This window comes from Bos grunniens, chromosome 3, assembly GCF_055505025.1.
Source record: "Bos grunniens cultivar Pamir isolate PY7600 chromosome 3, Bosgru_T2T1.0, whole genome shotgun sequence".
Classification (NCBI taxonomy): domain Eukaryota; kingdom Metazoa; phylum Chordata; class Mammalia; order Artiodactyla; family Bovidae; genus Bos; species Bos grunniens.
In genome coordinates this window covers 70733797-70750041 of record NC_141167.1, presented here as the reverse complement: position 1 = coordinate 70750041, position 16245 = coordinate 70733797, and the positions used below count along the sequence as shown (strand labels likewise).

The following is a 16245-nucleotide window of genomic DNA, read 5'->3' as shown; positions in this document are numbered from 1 at the left end:
AAATAAATAAAAATTAAAAAAAAAAAAAGGTCAAAGAATTTGAATAGACATTTCTCAAAAAATGGTATACATATATCCAATAAGTACATGAAAAGATGCTCAGCATCACTGATTATAGGAAAATGCAAATCAAAACCACACTGAGGGAAATTCCCTGGCTGGCCAGTGGTTAGGACTCCGTGCTGTCACTGCCGGGGCCTGGGTCAATCCCTGGTTGGGGAACTAAGATCCCACATGCCATGTGGAATGGCCAAAAAGAAAAAGATACCACCTCACACCCATCAGCGGAGAAGGCAATGGCACCACACTCCAGTACTCTTGCCTGGAAAATCCCATGGACGGAGGAGCCTGGTAGGTTGCAGTCCATGGGGTTGCTAAGAGTCGGACACAACTGAGCGACTTCACTGTCACTTTTCAGTTTCATGCATTGGAGAAGGAAATGGCAACCTACTCCAGTGTTCTTGCCTGGAGAATCCCAGGGATGGCAGAGCCTGGTGGGCTGCCGTCTATGGGGTCACACAGCGTCTGACACGACTGAAGCGACTGAGCAGCAGCAGCAGCACACCCATCAGAATGGCTACTGTTAAAAAAAAAAAGGAAAAAAAACAGGTGTTGGCAATAATGTAAAAAAAAAAACTAGAACCCACTATTGGTGGGAATTTAAAATAGTATAGCCACTGAAGAAAACAGGTTGGCAGTTCCTGAAAACATTAGAAGTAACGTGACCTTATGATTCAGTAATTCCACTTCTGGGTATATATGTAAAAGAATTGAAATCAGGATCTCAAAGATATATGTGTAGATCCATATTCATAATTATTCACAATAGCTAAAACATGGAAGCAACTCAAGTGTCCATTGATGTATGAATGGAAACACAAAATGTGGGATATTCCTACAGTATAGTTTTAATTCAGCATTAAAAAAGATGGAAATTCTGATACTTGCTACAATTTGGTAAACCTTGAGGACATTATAAGCTTGTTAGAAAAGAACACTTACATAAGATACTCAGAGTGAGTAGTATAAATCAGAGACAGACAGTAGACTGGTGCATGGCAGGGCTGAGGAAGGGGGCAAACAGGGAGTTGTTTAATGGATAGTTTCAATTTTAGAAAATGAAGAGTTCTGGAGACAGATGATGGTGATTATACCACAAGTTCATGAAATCTAATACCACAGAACTGTATTGTTAAACATGGTTAAGATGATAAATGTTCTATTTTCTATATTTTAGCATGATTTAAAAACTGGAAAACAATAAAATTGATCATGGTAAAAAAATATATATTTATATATATATAAATATATATATATTTAGGTATGTAATATTTTTTAATTAGGAAAATTAAGGGAAAAAAGCTTTGAAGTATGATTTCAGATTTGCAACTCAAAAAGCCAGCTCAGTGTCGATGTTTTGTTGCTCGTTTGTTTTTTTGAGATGTTGGTGGTTTAGTCTCTAAGTCGTGTCCAAATCTTATGGCCCCATGGACTGTGGCCCACCAGGCTCCTCTGTCCATGGGATTATCCTGGCAAGAATACTGGAGTGGATTGCATTTCTTTCTTCAGGGGACCTTCCTGTCTCAGGGATCAAACCCGTGTCTCCTGCATGGAAGGCAGTCTCCTGCATTGCAGGTGAATTCTTTACCGCTGAGCCACCAGGAAAACCCCGTTTTTAAGAGGAGGGGGACACTAAAAATATCATGTAGATTAGATGAGGGTTTTCTACTCTGCCTAAAGCATAATTTGTCATTCTTTTCACAGATGTATTTAGGGATTTGGGATAATCTACCAGGTGTTGTGAAGTGTCAAATGGAACAAGCACTTCATCTTGATTTTGGTACAGAATTGGAACCAAGAAAAGAAATAGTGCTATTTGATAAGCCAACTAGGGGAACTACTGTCCAGAAATTCAAAGAAATGGTCTACAGTCTCTTTAAAGTAAGTATATGCATTCACATGTTGCTGGTATGACATGGTTCTCTTCTAGAAGCTGGCAGGATTTCGTTGTAAGCCATAAAAATGTTGCTATTCTTTGACCTATATCAAGGACTCTATCTTGAGAAAATAATTCAAAGAAAAGAAAAAAAAAAAAAGGAGGGTGTTTACTTTAACATTACTTATTATAGCTAAAAATGTCCAGATGTGAGAGTAGAGTTCATTAAGTAGATGGGCTGCTCTATAGCTTCACATTATAACCGGTACACCATTTTCAAAAAGGTGAAATAAAATTAGGCCGATTTTTTTTTTTAAGAATTAATACAAATATTAAAAGATGAAAATAATTAACACTTCTGGAAAGAATATGTTTTCTCATTTTCATTGCACTCATATATTTTCACTCAAAATCTTTTCTTTGGACAGACTGTTTTGTGCCAGGGAACATTTGTAGGGAAATGCTTTTTAGCCTTTACTATTGGAACAATATACTTGAATGAAATGTAAAAACAATTACAAAATAAGAGATAGTAATCTGTAGTTGACCTTTATAACTTTGGATATGGGCAAATCACGCTGCAATTTTGCAAGTGTATGGACAAGGCAAAGAATAATTAAATTAATGGCTTGGTTAACTATCTACAGGGTTTAAGGAGATTATGGGAGTTAGGGTGGTCATTTCTTAACAGACAAATATACTTAGCAAAATGGGTTTTACTGCAAGTACCTAAAGCATAGTTTTGACTTGACAAATATTATAAATACCTGGGAATGTCCTTAATCTCCTATGGGTATTCAGTAGCAAGGTTATTACTTAGCAGGTTAATCATTCCCATAGAGGAAGTTAGTTATGTATGTTACACTTGGGATACTCATTTTTCATACCTTCTATGTAATTAGCCAAGTTCTTATCTTTACAGGCAAAGTTGGGTGACCAAGGGAACCTCTCTGAACTGGTTAACCTCATCTTGACAGTAGCTGATGGAGACAAAGATGGCCAGGTTTCCTTGGGGGAAGCGAAGTCAGCATGGGCACTTCTTCAATTGAATGAATTTCTTCTCATGGTGATACTTCAAGATAAAGAACATACCCCCAAATTAATGGGATTCTGTGGTGATCTCTATGTGATGGAAAGTGTCGAATATACCTCTCTTTATGGAATAAGCCTTCCATGGGTCATTGAACTTTTTATACCATCTGGGTTCAGAAGAAGCATGGATCAGTTGTTCACACCATCATGGCCTAGAAAGGCTAAAATAGCCATAGGACTTCTAGAATTTGTGGAAGATGTTTTCCATGGCCCATATGGAAACTTCCTCATGTGTGATACTAGTGCCAAAAACCTAGGATATAATGATAAATATGACTTGAAAATGGTGGACATGAGAAAAATTGTGCCAGAGACAAACCTGAAAGAACTTATAAAGGATCGTCACTGTGAGTCTGACTTGGACTGTGTCTATGGCACGGACTGTCGAACTAGCTGTGATCAGAGTACAATGAAGTGTACTTCAGAAGTGATACAACCAAACTTGGCAAAAGCCTGTCAGTTACTCAAAGACTACCTACTGCGTGGTGCTCCAAGTGAAATTCGTGAGGAATTAGAAAAACAGCTGTATTCTTGTATTGCTCTCAAAGTCACAGCAAATCAAATGGAAATGGAACATTCTTTGATACTAAATAATCTAAAAACATTACTGTGGAAGAAAATTTCCTACACAAATGACTCTTAGTTCATTTGGACGTTGTAACCATTTTAAGAAAACTTAGCACTTCAAAAGAAAACTATTCATCATTTTTTCTACATGGCTTGATTCAAACCCTTGCGTTAACTCCTTTCCCCAATCCTAAGGAAGCCATCATCTTAAAATACATGTTGATTGCTGAAGGCAGGAGTTACAGGATCAAAAGGTCCAAAAAATTTATTCCTGTCCTTTTAGAAACTCTTGGTACACTTCCTAGTACATCTACCGTGTAACTATTTTGACTAATGACTTAAAAAATAATGCTGTGAAAAGCCTCATTCCATAAACATCAACAGTGAAGAGTATTTTGTAGATTTGTTAGCCAAATATCAGTGCTGGAAATTGTGTCTGCATTGAAGCTGCTATTTAAAAAAGAAAATTTATAAATTTACTAATGTCTTAGCATGGTAAAGTTTGCACATTAACAGGAATTAAGACTGCAAAGCAGGTAAATTAAAATTACTCCTTTATAAACAGGTGTTGGGTTAATAGCATGGTTTCTTGTATTATACACTTAATCCATTTATATATCAAATTTTACGTGGCTTCAGAATGTTGAGTGGCCCTTCCCCACTTGAAACCCATCAGGAAGATTCTTTCTGGCAATATGTAACTAACTGCCAATTTCAGAGGCTGAATATGGATGAGCTTTCATCATCCTAGATTTAAAGCATCTGTATCTTAGTAACCAGCCACTGGTCCTTCAAAAGGTGCATCTTTAGGCCATAGACCCAACAGTTCCACATATCTTGAATCTAAGCTGTTCAGAGTGGGACTCTGAAATCATACAACTTCCTATTAATAACTGTTTTCAAACATTCCCTATTGGCCAAAGGGCTGTTTCTTAAGAGGCATGTAAATTTACCCATCTAACACTTTGTCGTGTAAATCTGACATACAAGCGTTGATATGTGCTCCTCTTTTGTTTATTCAGATCTGGCATGTGCCTTTCAACTCTATAAAATGAAACATCTCGTGTGAGAAAGACCCAGTGTTTTCTGCTCAAAGCTTTCACCTGGTTAAAATGAATATGTTAAAATTATATGACCTTCATGGGACAGCTTCCTCTGAAAAATTAAAGCCAGGAATTAATTAGCATCAGTTTTTCTTACTTTAAAATTGTAAACTTTGAAGGTACTTTTTCTTCCCACTTATCATCTGGTTACAATAAATGAATTGAAGAAATACTTCTAATAGAAGGTTTGTCTGTTGCTTGCCAGACTTGAATTAACTCCTGTCAGGAAGAACTGATGCCCAGGCAGCAGATATGAACCTTCAGACAATATGTAAGCTCTCAGAAAAGCTATACTTCTTTCTGGAAGGAAAATACTGGCTATGTCAGGTGCTTTCCAAAATTCCATTAACAAGAGCTTAACACAAACAGCTGCTTGTTCAATAAGTTTATTATTCTTATCTGAAAAATCTTGATAGAAAATTGTAGTTTGGTTTAACTCTCAGCAGCTCGTTCCTGAGCTCTAAGGAAGCTTGCCTTCTTCTGAGCTACCCGATCTTTCTTCTGGGCAAGTGACATTTTGGGACGGTTCCACCTAGGAAACAAAAAGAAAACAAAGGGATGTAACTTTTAAAAACCTGACTTTAAAAGTCAAATAATCCAATTCTCAATACATGTACTCATTTATGATCTTAGTCTAACTTTCCCAAATTCCAATTTCTGTGACACTGTCCTATTATATCACAGGGCCAAAAATCAAGTAAAGTATAATGCTTAGACTCATTATTAAAATCCCATGTGCCATGCAGCACAGCCAAAAAAAAAATGGCAGTAGTTACAATGTACTGGGATAGAATGAGCCACCTCGGTAGCATCCGAGGCTAATACATTTCTATCACCACAATTACTTTAGCAAACCTGGTTCCCCTCACCTCTGCAACATCATGCAGAGCTAGTGATCGAGTTTGCACAATTTCAGAGTCTGCGAGAGATGCAACAAGGCAAGAACCCCTCCCAACCTTTCTTTCCAAAAGAAAAAAGATACACACCTCTTCTTTTTAACTTCTTTCTTAGGCTTCTTCTCATACACTGGATTCTCTCGTATTGCAGCATGAGCTTTCTTATACATCTCCTCCATCTGAAACAAAGCAAAGCAAACAGTACTTGGTTTCATTTCACATGCCCTAAACGATAATATGACACACTGTATTCTACTGCTTGCTCTATTTTGTCCTTCTAAGACAGATTCTCAAAAGGACTAAGTCCATGTCGGTATCCATATAAAAACCACATTTTCCTAAGTCCCAGTTTTTACCACAGGCAATATGAACTGACACTATTCACAAAACTTAACTTACTCTTCCTCAAAAAGAAAAAAATTCACAATTTCTGAGCTGTTCAACTATACTTCTTGAGTTAAGTTCAGAATAAACTGTTTCTGTAGAAACACATACTATGCTCACTTAAAACCATCTGACCTAAATTCTTTCATTCAAGTATGGATACATGCCAGCATTTAAGAGGTTACAATGAAGAATATGTGGGCCGACAAACAAATGCCAAATGCATCTCTGTCCTCCCACATTCCCCATTATTTCTATTTTCCACTGATTTCTGATAGGTCTTTACAAAAGTTATTCCCAGGATCCCATACCAGGGACCTCCTGATCTATTACCACAAATCACCATATCTGGCAGTATCAGGCCTTAGTGGAATCAGAAAGAGGTCTGAATTTCCCTAGAAAATCCTGAAAGGCTATTAGAAACATTACTGAGAATTTTGTTCTAAAATTTAACAAAAAACAATGTTGCAACTCTCTGAATTGTTTCAGTACTTCCTAACCCAAGCAAATGACTACCAAACACATGGAAGATCAAGTCATGAAGAAACTAAAATGCCTGAGACTCAGTAACAATTACCTTCTTCCTCAAGAATGAGTCAAGTTAATCCAGATCTCTAAAACTACACATTCAACGTGGATAAAATGCAATTACAACATGTATTTGTATAAAGCTCATTAGCCAAGGAAAATAATGCAAAAACTTAAAACAGCACTTGAGACCTCAAATACCTAAATCCCTTTTGAAAGTTTCTCTACTTCTCTTAGCTATTACAGCTCTCTACTGTATTTAACAAATTTAATGACTTCAAATGCAGCCATTTAACAAATCTAACCAACCCAGTTCACTTCTTCCACAAGATCAATTCCATAGGAAATACAACCATGTATGTAGATAACACCATGAATTTGGTTTATAAAAAGACCACTTTCTGTTGGAGACATACCAGATGTCTGCAGAAGATTTCAGGAGGCACACATAAGCAGAGGCCTCTACAGATAAAATGAATGAGCTTACTGTAAAAGGATTAGCCAAAGAATGGTCTGGCTGAAGTATACCATGCATTAAGAAAGCATTAGGAAGCAGACATCTGAAACACATGTTGTAGCTTAGGAAGAAGTTTTACAGGCAAAGCAGAATTAGTCAAACTAAAAGGTATTTTTAATATTAGGGTGATGTCAATAGTAACATAAATATACTCACGTGAAAATTAACATGCATCTACATTACTAATATAAAACTACCCATTTCCTAGCTCAAAAACTCAGAACTATAGTGTTTATTTAGTCTTAAAAGATTGTGTACTAAGCATACAAATGACAGTAAGTGATCTACCACCCAATTCTAAGTATAATTTTTAGACATAGGTATACCAAAATATAAACTATGCACCAACAGAAAGAACCTAATAACAACAATTACTTGACATATAATCCATCAATTTACATAAAATTCTATATTTGTAGGTTTTATAATCTGTGATTTTGGTGTTCTATGCCTTCATTATCAACACTAGCACTATCATCTTCAATTACTTCAATGTGTTAAGAGATAACCCTGAGACTCAACTTTAGGTGTGATAAACTTCACAACATTAAACTTCAGAAAACATGGGCCCTTTCACTTCTGCAACATCACACACAACTAGCGACAGACCTGTCCCTCTCCTTTTCTGTGCATGCCTGAGACACAGAAAATCAACATGGCACTTATTGGCTATAATGAAGACTGAACCTTTCCCCTATTATCTCAAGAAAAGGGAAGTTTAGTACATAGAACCTCATATCAGAGTAGATTATAACTATGACCACACAAATGAATTTTTTAACTACAGAACAGCCAAATGCATAAGAGCCACCAAATGCTTTAGATTTGATGTTTGAAGCTTGCCATCCTTAAGCATCTAAAAGATTCCTAAAAGCATGTTGACAAGCCTAGCTCCTTCTAATATCTTTTCTGACTTTTTAACTTGCCCTGGGCCCAATATCCCAATTTCATTTTAAGCCAAAACCAGCTTTTTAAGGTCTGTCTATACCTACAAACATGCCCTTATTCAATTTTAACTGTTAACCTGAAATAAAACTGTATTAACGTACCTACCCAAAACAGAAAACTTGGTTCTATAAATTTACCAATACAGGCATTTAAAAATTTTTTACCATGTCTGGAGTTACGTTGTTCTTTATGTACTGAGAGAATTGTTTCTTGTAAGCATCTTCATCTTCCTCAATCAGGTAGCGCATGTAATCTGCAACGTTTTGCCCCATGATGTGCTTTCGGTGTACCTCAGCACTGAATTCTTTGCTTTCTGAATCATAACCAGGGAACCGTTTGGTACTGAAATAAAATTTTCCATATTTTAGTATATACTGGTTGAAATCAGTTTACTAGCAGGAATTCATTTCAGTAGCTGCCATCAGTCCCGTCTTGAAACAATTAATTGCATCATATGCAACCAAAGGACCAACTACTGACTGCTCAGTTAGTGGGATATCATCATTCAGCAGCTAATTTCTGAATTCCTGGACAGAAAATCATGCAACAAGCACCTTTAAAAACTATTAAATGAACCAAGGCCACTATAAAGTTAGTTCTCCATATTTCATAGACACGTTTCAAAATTACTTTCCTGAAAACCTACAATTACTTAGTGGTGCCTCAGGGCACATGGTAAGTGATTTGTTCCAGATTACATTTAACAGGTGCCTTGCAAGAGAACTGGCAAGACACAACTCCCTCCCCTCTATTACAGAAGTAAGTGCCAGTCAGGCTATATTTTACTGTTTACCACTCCCCTGCCAAAACAGGCGGGGGAGGGGGAGTATCGGTGGAATAGAGCTGCTCATTTCCAACCAAAATTTCTCTTGTGGCTCAGCTCGTAAAGAATCCCCCTGCAATGCAGGAGACCTGGGTTTGATCCCTGGGTTGGGAAGATTCCCTGGGAGAAAGGAAGGGCTACCCACTCCAGTATTCTGGCCTGGAGAATTCCATGAACTGTATAGTCCACGGGGTGGCAAAGGTCAGACATACCTGAGCAACTTTCACTTTACTTCAACCAAAACTTAGCCACACACAAAAGGTAGTGGTTTCAACACTGGCTTCTCTACTTACTGGCTCTAAAACCTTGGACAATTCATTTTACCTCTGAAGCCCAGTCTCTCCACTTATAAACCATGTTACAATTCCTTCCCACCCCACCAAGTTCCTTTTACACAGTACCCAGCACATGGCAAGTACACAATGATACTACTATTACTTTCACTGGTTCAATTTTCTCCAAAGCCCAACTAGTTAGAAATAGTGCCGTTTTGGAGTCCAGGAAATGTGGCCTTGAATACTATTATTACCTGTGAGGGATAGACAAGCCTCCATCGACAGCTCCCTTTAGGGCCCCAAAAACTTTATTCCCGGTAGTAGTTCTGGCAAGTCCTGCATCCAGGTAACAGGTGAAGGCACCAGGTTGACCATCGATGCTTTCCACATTGTATTCATCTCCAGTCACCTCGACTTGCCCTTCATAAATTTTGTCCATACCAAACCTATTAAGAAGCTATTAACAAAGAAGCCAGTCTAAATGCTTATCAGAATATATTCAAACAACTCTAAAATATCTCAAAATTCACAACTTTAATAGCCAAACAATTCTTTCCAATTCACTTTTCTCTTTATCCCAACCTACTTTTAAAGAAATTTCAGACATCCAATTTTAATCACAAGTATAACTGTTTAACAGTTTCTGAATCGGCTACACTGTCCATACTTGATTTTTGTAACAATCAATTAGGACACGGTACTTAAAACAATATCTTTTTTTCTCTACAAAGCCACTACATTATGTTAATTAAGCCACTACTCTGCTAGTACACATCAGGTGGCTATGGTTTCACAAGTAGTGCCTTTGCAATAAAATGCTCTCATATAAAAGACAGTGTTTCCCAACCAAACATGTTTATAACCAGTGAAGATGTGGGTCCCCAACAATGGCACATGCTTAACCAAGAAAACAAAAACAAGGCAAAAATTACACTTTCATTTCCTTTCTGTATTATAGGAAATGCTGCCACCCAGAGGCAAAGATTATTAAAACTGAATACCCCCAACCAATGCCTAGCCCCACCCCAAAAGCTTAAGGCACTGCTTCTCAAAACTTAGCATGCATATAAATCACGTGGACATCCTATCAAAACATAATTTCTGAAGGTGTGAAGAACAGTCTGCATTTTTAACGTACGCTGATGCTCACAATGTATGGATGTGAGAGTTGGACTGTGAAGAAGGCTGAGCACCGAAGAATTGATGCTTTTGAACTGTGGTATTGGAGAAGACTCTTGAGAGTCCCTTGGACTGCAAGGAGATCCAACCAGTCCATTCTGAAGGAGATCAGCCCTGGGATTTCTTTGGAAGGACTGATGCTAAAGCTGAAACTCCAGTACTTTGGCCACCTCATGCGAAGAGTTGACTCACTGGAAAAGACTCTGATGCTGGGAGGGATTGGGGGCAAGAGGAGAAGGGGACGACAGAGGATGAGATGGCTGGATGGCATCACTGACTCGATGGACTTGAGTCTCAGTGAACTCCGGGAGTTGATGATGGACAGGGAGGCCTGGTGTGCTGCGATTCATGGGGTCACAAAGAGTTGGACACAACTGAGCAACTGATCTGATCTGATGCTCACAAGATCTACACTTTTGAGTAGATCTGTCCAACAAGTAGCCACCAACCAGCCACAGACGGTTATTCATATTTAAGTTAAAAACTCAGTTATGAGTAGCACTAAAAACATCTCAAGCACTCAATGTATGTGGCTAGTGGCTACCACATCAGACAGCATAGATTACAGATACCCATCACTGCAGAAAATTCTACTGGCCTAGATACACACAACAAACAGGAAAGAAAACTGGAGAGGAAAAAAGGCTTCCCCAGATTAGAAAGTGTATCTGTTAGAAACAATGCATTTATAAAATTGTCTTCTGCAGTAGTGCCCTTTTAAGCCACAGGGCAACAACAGGCACTTCTCTGTTCCCACGGTTGAAGGTATCTGATCCATGTATGAACCATCTATGTTACAGACAACTCAAGTGAGCTAATTCCAAAATATGCCAATTGAAATAATCTTGTACATACCCTGCGGGCCAGCAGCAGGCCAGTACAATATGCCGCAGCATAATTTGTCAGGCCAACCTTCACACCATATTTTGGGAGTTCGTGAGCATAAGCTGCACAAACTATCATATCTCCTTCTATACGGGCATAAGCAATCTACAATAAAAGAAAAATGAGGTTAGTAATCTGTTTTCACTGATTACTTGTCCCAAGTATCTTCTTTGTCAAAGGAGTTAACAAAAAGCTAGATACAGACCTGCATCACTTAAGACTTGTCTTCGTTAAACCCACTCACTGTTTCAACTACAGATTTATGGCTTCGTCAACTACAGCAGGTAGGTTTGAGTCAAATGCCACAATACATATGTCTCAAATTACACAGCTGGTAATGGACAGGGAAGCCTGGTGTGCTGCAGTCCACTGGATCACAAAGAGTTGGACATGACTGAGAGACTGAACTAATAAGCAAACTGCTGCTTTCTGAAAATCTTTTGCATGGGAGACACCTTCACACATATTTACTAAAACTACTTCAAACAATATACAGGAATAAGAACACTCTTAAGAGTCTAATATTCACACCTACCTACCTCTTCAAAGCAGTGCATAAGTGGACTTAGTCCACAACAAATTCTAGTATCCTACTGGAATTACAATGGTCAAGAACCTTCTACTAGGTCTTAAATTTATCCTCCCATCCCCCGAAAAACAGCACAGAACCATAAATTTCTCTAGTCCGCCCCCCTAAACTGAATGGATTAAAATGGAGTAGGATTGCTGAACAGCTGATCTTCAAAGTATTTTTTTTTTAACAGTACCAATTCTCCAGGCTCCACCTTCAGACCTACTAAAACAATTACTCAATGAATGTTTTTTGGAGTGCCAGGCACCAAACTAGACAGACCTAATGCATACATTTGTTCTGCTTCCCAAGTATGTCTCTAGCACAGTAAGGGAAGAAGTGGGGGTGGAGGTTACCAACCATTATTTAAGTCTAAAATACAACTTACCTGACAAATGATATCTCTGTTCGTTACACGAACAATCATTCTGTATTTAGGTGTGTTGTACTTATTTTTATCTTGGATTACCAATCGTTTCCGAGCATAGTAGTCAGTTTTGCCCTCTGAAAGAAAAAAATAAATTAAGAAAGTCCACTCCGTTACAAAGCAGAATCTTTTCCTAATGAGAATATGAAAACCTGACCATACCTCGCCTTCTTCTGAATTTCACTTGGTATCTCTTGAAGTAGGCCTTGTTCTTGACAACTTTAACAAACCCCTTTAAGATAAAAGAGTAAATTATTAAAACTTTGATAAATGTTTTAGCTTGATATCTTTGACATTTGAGTTAACTTTGTAACAAAGTAACAACTTTGTGACAAACAAAACTTTGTGACAAAGTAACAACTTAACTTTGTGACAAAGTAACAACCTAAACTTCAAAAGTGAATCCAGAAAACCATCACTTTCTCAAATCTGAGAAATCAAATCACTTTTCTTCTATTTTCCATCTATCAAGACTGACAATTTTATACAACAAAATAAAAATGAATCAGCGCCAAAACAGGAATGAAAAAGCAAACATACAAAATGTAGGCCAATTTATTATAGTAACCAGATATAAAACGAGCACTATTAAAGTTTTAAACACTCTCCACTTTTATTCCCTCTTGGACCAACAATCCTTGTGTCCCAACTTTTGCTTAAGACAACTATTTTGCAAACGTCAGTCTGTTCTTAATGCTGTCCCATTTCATGAACCTATATTTTCCCTTTCCACGAACTTTTTTCAAAAGCCTAAATTTCTTGTCACGAAACACAACTGGCCAAGCACATACTCGGCAATCACTCCCGATTAAAACAACAGTCCCCCACAAACTACAGCACCACACCACCCGAAAATTCACTAAAATCTGGTACCAGCGACAATTTAGAGAAAAAAGCAGGAGAGGTACACCAAACTAAATGGGCTTTCTTTCGGGGCCCAAAGACACCAGAGCCTCCAGGTTCTACTGACGGTTTTGGTTTAAAAGCCACTTTTTCGGACCAGTAACACAGGTTTCCCAAACAACCTGCCGACCCCGACGCTCCCTCGGAAAACCCACCAGTCATGAGCGGAGCTGGGTCCGAGAAGCCACAGCCCGTCTCCACTCAGGCCAGTAGTCTGAGACCGACTCCATGCAATCTTCCCTTCCGGGCCGCCTGCCGGAGCTCCCCTCTGCCAAGCCAGAACTATCCACACCGTTTGCTTACTCTACTCACCTCCTCCTCAATCCCCGGTCCCAGCTCCCATCTTCTTCAACCCCTCCCCCCACTAAGCTTGAGCGCCGTGGCAGCCATTAAGGCCACGCTGGGAGCTGCAGCCCGACCACAGCGGAGCCGGCAATCTAACGCCATCCGATTCCTGCGCCGCGCTAAACGGACTTTAGGCGGGCTTTAGGACAAGGAGAGGAAGGCCCCATGCATCCGTAGCCCCAGCAACGGGATACCCACTCACCATCCTGCGGATCAGAACCCAGACTCCGCGGCTTGCCACAGAGCTGCAGAACCAGCACGGCTCCGGGGGGGAAAAAGGCCGCAGCGCACGCGCAGGCGCAGTATGTAGCGCCGACGAACACGCCAGCGACGTGTGGAAGAGAGACCAGCCGGTCGGCCGGAGTGCAGTGTGCCTCCCCCTGCTGGTGGGAAGACCCGTGCTGACCTTCGCCTTCCCCCGACGAATCCTCAGAGCCGCAAAGTCCCTCATCTCCAGACTGGTAATCCGACAGGGAGCGACTGTGAGCACTAGCATGGAGGATTATTAACGGCATTCACTTGCCTGTGCTAGGAAGTTGTTTCATAACAAACCTGTATTACTTTTGTAAGCAAGAAAAAAAATTTTAATTAAGTAGAATAAATTTGCTGTAGAGCACTTTTGCCTGCTTCTTGACTACGCTTCCGAGTCCAGAGCATATGCCCCTCACGAAGCCTTGCCTTAGTGCTCCAAGCCTGGGTTAGGGGCCTTCCCACAGCACCTTTGTAATGGCACCCCAGTCCAGTGCTCTTGCTTGGAAAATCCCAAGGACGGAGGAGCCTGTTAGGGTGCAGTCCATGGGGTCGCTAAGAGTCGGACACGACTGAGCAACTTCACTTTCACTTTTCACTTTCATGCATTGGAGAAGGAAATGGCAGCCCACTCCAGGGTTCTTGCCTGGAGAATCCCAGGGACGGGGGAGCCTGGTGGGCTGCTGTCTATGGGGTCGCACAGAGTCGGACATGACTGAAGTGACTTAGCATAGCATAGCCTACCCTAGATTGTAAACTCCCTGAGGGTAGTAGGCCCTGCTGTTAAATTCCTTTGCTTCTGTAGCACTTAGTCTAATCTGTCTGATACTTGATGAAACTGCAAACAAACCCAAATTGAGAGACGTTTTACAGAGTAACTGGTATGTATCCTTCAAAAATGACAAAATCAGGATGGATAAGGAAAAACTAAAGAACTATTCCAGTTTGAAACAGACAACTACATGCAATGTGCGATTCTAGGCTTCATCTTGGACAAGAAAGAAAAAAAGAAAAAGGAAGGGCTTTTTTTTGTTGTTTTCTATGAAGAATATTCTCAGAATAGTCAGTGAAATTTAAATGAAATCTGTGGATTAGATGGTGGTAATAGATCAATGTCAATTTCATTCTGATAACCACACTACCGTTATGTATGAGAGTGTTCTTGTTTTTCAGGAAATATACTTTGAACTATTTTGGAGTTCAAAATAGGCATCATTTCACAATTTACTCTCAAAAAATGACAAAAAATAATTACATTTATGTGTGTATACACATATCCAGTATTTTGGCCACCTCATGTGAAGTGTTGACTCATTGGAAAAGACTCTGAAGCTGGGAGGGATTGGGGGCAGGAGGAAAAGGGGATGGCAGAGGATAAGATGGCTGGATGGCATCATCGACTCGATGGACATGAGTTTGAGTGAACTCCGGGAGATGGTGATGGACAGGGAGGCCTGGCATGCTGCAATTCATGGGGTCGCAAAGAGCCGGACACGACTGAACAACTGAACTGAACACACATACATGTAGAGAGAAGGAAAATGAAAAAGCAGATGTATTAAAATGTTAACAATAGGGAACCTAGAAGAAGGATATATGGAAATTTTCTGTACTATTGTTCTTACAACCAACTTGTGATTTTGAAATTATTTCAGAATAAAAAATAAAACATTGTGGTGACTTTTCTGGTGGTCCAGTGGCTAAGACTGTGTTCCCAACACAGGGGGCCCAGATTCAACCCCTGGTCAAAGAATTAGATCTTACATGCCTCAACTAAAAACTCCTCATGCTGCTGCTGCTGCTGCTGCTAAGTCACTTCAGTTGTGTCTGACTCTGTGCGACCCCATAGACGGCAGCCCACCAGGCTCCCCCATCCCTGGGATTCTCCAGGCAAGAACACTGGAGTGGGTTGCCATTTCCTTCTCCAATGCATGAAAGTGAAAAGTGAAAGTGAGGCCACTCAGTCGTGTCTGACTCTTAGCGACTCCATGGACTGTAGCCCACCAGGCTCCTCCACCCATGGGATTTTCCAGGCAAGAGTACTGGAGTGGGATGCCATTGCCTTCTGCATGCTGAAACTGTTCATAAAAAAATCTCACATGCAACAACGGGATTTAAAATCCTGCTTGCTGCAACTAAGACCTGGAGGAGCCAAAAAAAAAAAAAAGAGAGAGAGAGAACATTAGGAATTCCCTGCCAGATCAGTGGTTAGGAAATCCCTGGTTGAGGAACTGAGACCCCCATAAGCGGCTCAATGTGGTCAAAGGAAAAATAATTAAAAATAAAACATTGATTCCTCTTAAAATAGAAGATATTTCTCATATTATTTGAAATGAAAACAAACTCAGTTTTATCAAAATTTATAACAAATAGAAAATAAATCAGCAATTTTTAGTTCTGATAATGATGATTTAATACCAAAATATGGGAAGTATTCTATGATGTCAATCCATGAGGTACTTACTTAGTGCCCAAATCATCTAGATCTTTATTGAAACCATCATCAGTTCAGTTGTTGCTCAGTCATGTCCGACTCTTTGGGCCCCCATGTACTGCAGCATGCTAGGCTTCCCTGTCCATCACCAAATCCTGCAGCCTACTCAAACTCATGTGCATT

At 39.6% G+C, this 16245-nt stretch overlaps 2 protein-coding genes and 2 non-coding genes across 5 annotated transcripts in view; 1 reads left to right on the top strand and 3 right to left on the bottom strand.

The window, feature by feature from the left end:
- DIPK1A (divergent protein kinase domain 1A) overlaps positions 1-4870 on the top strand; it is a 130010-nt gene extending 125140 nt beyond the window's left edge. Inside the window, exons 4-5 of the mRNA XM_086391212.1 lie at positions 1765-1941; positions 2859-4870. Coding sequence (XP_086247338.1) covers positions 1765-1941; positions 2859-3671 — 990 coding nt within the window. The 3' untranslated portion in view covers positions 3672-4870. The remainder of the gene's footprint in view (positions 1-1764; positions 1942-2858) is intronic.
- A 198-nt stretch (positions 4871-5068) lies between these two features.
- On the bottom strand, positions 5069-13989 carry RPL5 (ribosomal protein L5). 2 transcript variants are annotated; one of them, XM_086391214.1, is made up of 8 exons: positions 13582-13989; positions 12294-12363; positions 12093-12208; positions 11104-11238; positions 9324-9526; positions 8139-8313; positions 5685-5773; positions 5069-5230 (listed from the first exon to the last, which is right to left on the bottom strand). In XM_086391214.1, the coding sequence occupies exons 1-8, from the start codon at positions 13873-13875 to the stop codon at positions 5131-5133; spliced, it is 1182 nt and encodes a 393-aa protein (XP_086247340.1). In that variant the 5' UTR covers positions 13876-13989; the 3' UTR covers positions 5069-5130. The 2 variants fall into 2 exon arrangements, with proteins under 2 accessions (XP_086247340.1, XP_086247339.1); XM_086391213.1 differs by having other exon boundaries at positions 8136-8313; positions 13582-13666.
- Positions 5474-5606, bottom strand: LOC147375815 (small nucleolar RNA SNORA66). The gene has a single exon (XR_015161725.1). It is a non-coding gene; the product is annotated as a small nucleolar RNA SNORA66 (small nucleolar RNA).
- Positions 8386-8481, bottom strand: LOC147375814 (small nucleolar RNA SNORD21). Its single transcript, XR_015161720.1, has one exon. It is a non-coding gene; the product is annotated as a small nucleolar RNA SNORD21 (small nucleolar RNA).
- Positions 13990-16245: the final 2256 nt, after the last annotated feature.